Source organism: Phaseolus vulgaris, chromosome 11 (assembly GCF_051622355.1).
Source record: "Phaseolus vulgaris cultivar YP4 chromosome 11, ASM5162235v1, whole genome shotgun sequence".
Taxonomy (NCBI): Eukaryota; Viridiplantae; Streptophyta; class Magnoliopsida; order Fabales; family Fabaceae; genus Phaseolus; species Phaseolus vulgaris.
Genome location: NC_143508.1, coordinates 22,814,649 through 22,816,787, shown reverse-complemented (window position 1 = coordinate 22,816,787; position 2,139 = coordinate 22,814,649). Strand labels below are relative to the sequence as shown.

The following is a 2,139-nucleotide window of genomic DNA, read 5'->3' as shown; positions in this document are numbered from 1 at the left end:
TAGGGGGTAACCTGACTCGTGAAGTACCCACACCACCTCTGGAGAATCCCTTGGACAGATACGACCCAGGTGAGGGCCACGCCCAGGGGTGTACCATGTTCATGGTACGAGAGGAAGGCAGCTACACTCCCAGGGCGAGTGACTAGAAGCTGGGGCGCATGAGTTGGCACCCAGGTAGTCACCCCTCGCGCCAGATGCACTTCGAGGAAGGAAGACTTACATGCTGGAATTTCCCTAAGTTGGGTTACAGCGTTGTAAGGCCTTCCACATGGAGTTGCGGTTAAGTTAGAAGGCCACGTGGCAGTAAGCACTGAAACCCAAGGTATATAAGCTTTTCTGAAAGCTTAGTAAGGTACGTTTCACAGAGTTTACACAGACTCTAATCATTTGCTCGCTTACTCATTGTATGCACGAGTGGTTGGAGAGAGAGAGAGAGAGAGTTAGTTACGATTCAATTACACACCTTCAGAGCATTCAGTTATGGTGCTCCGAGACGGAGGTGTTTCGTGTTTCTTGCTTGCTGACTTGATCGTCGGAGTGCAAGCGGCCGCGAGGGTGCCCTTTGCTCACTCTTTTTCAGGTACTCACGGCGGAGTAGGGTGAAGATCTGAGATGGAGACGAAGGAGTCCTTGTTCGCGAGTCAGAGCTACGCACGAAGATCTTTTCGGTCAACCGGCAGGAACAATCACGATCACCTGGCCACTATGATCCGGCAACTTCAGCTTCATGTGGCGCGTGGAGGCCACTACCCTTAGCCTATTCAGCGCAGGCCTCCCCAACAAGATGTTGTAGGCTGAATTGGCGTTTACCACCAAGTACTTGATGCTCTCGGTGCAAGATGCGGTGCCATCCGTGAACGTCGTTCTCAGCTCCAGGTACCCCCACACCTCGACCTGATCCCCAGCAAAGCCATATAGGCACCCTGTATATGGCCTCAGTAGATCAAGGGACAACTGCAGCTTGTTGAATGTGGATAGGAACATCACATCCGCAGAGCTCCCTTGGTCCACAAGCACTCTGTGCACTTTCCTGGCCGCAGTCACAACTAAAATCACTACGGGGTCGTTGTCATGGAGGACGACGTCATGAAGGTCAGCGCTTGTAAAGGCGAGGTCAACGTTCACCGGGTCGTCCACCGCCACTTGCCCAGCCACGGACATCACAGAGCGCGCATACCTCTTACGCTGTGACGCTATGCACCCCCCACCTGAGAATCCACCAGAGATGGTGTGCATCTCCCCGTGGATGGGCATCTCATGAGCCTGATCCTCTTCAGGTACTGCCAGGGCCGCGGCCGTAGAGGACCCGACCAGATAATCCTTCAAAAACCCATTTTTCACCAGCTCATCCATCTGATGGCCCAGTGTCAGGCAGTTGTTGATGTGATGCCCGAACGCCTGGTGGAACTCACACCATGCGTCCTTGTGAGGTCCCAGCACTTTATTAGTCTTTACGGGGGCCCACAGCCTATCTGCTATGTTAGGCACGACAATCAAGTCTTTCAGCTCCACCACGAAATCGTGCCTCACCGGCCTATTCCCCTTTGCACGCTTCCTCGTCTGGGGCTTCATCGCCTCGTAGGGGCGCTTCCTATCCTGACCTCTCTTCCCAGTCGTGGCCTCGTTCACCCTGGCGGGCTATGCACGCGACTGCGCTCTTGGGCGTGTTGGTGCAACGCTCGCATGCTTCTCACACACCTCTCCTTTCGTGGCAATGTGCTCCACCGCGCGACGTCTAATCTCTGCAAAGGTTCGGGGGCGGTTTCTGATGATTGATTCACAAAAAGGTCCAGGGCATATCCCCTTCCTGAATGCGTACACAATCATGGGTTCCTCTGTGGTGCCAACCTTTACCACCTGCGCCCCGAAGCGATTGATATACTCTTTCAACGTCTCTCCTTGATAATGCTTTACATCAAAGAGATCGTACGAAACCGGCGGGGGAGCTTGGTTCATGATGTACTGCTCCCTAAACTGTTGCGAAAACTGCGCAAAGGAAGTTATACAGCCGTCTGGAAGGCTGATAAACCAGTCCATTGCCATCCCTGCCAACGTGCTCATGAAGAGCTTGCACCTTACGACATCGGAGCCGCCAACCAGCATCATCTGCGTGTGAAACGCAGTGAGGTGCGTCTCGGG

At 53.9% G+C, this 2,139-nt stretch overlaps 1 protein-coding gene across 1 annotated transcript; it reads right to left on the bottom strand.

Annotated features, from left to right (window-relative positions):
• Positions 1-669: 669 nt before the first annotated feature.
• Positions 670-1,572, bottom strand: LOC137837307 (uncharacterized). The gene has a single exon (XM_068646278.2). The coding sequence runs from the start codon at positions 1,570-1,572 to the stop codon at positions 670-672; it is 903 nt and encodes a 300-aa protein (XP_068502379.1).
• Between the last annotated feature and the right edge of the window lie 567 nt (positions 1,573-2,139).

Coding starts and splice junctions, on each gene's coding strand:
- LOC137837307 (XM_068646278.2), bottom strand. CDS start 1,572: ATGAAGCCCCAGACGAGGAAGCGTGCAAAGGGGAATAGGCCGGTGAGG.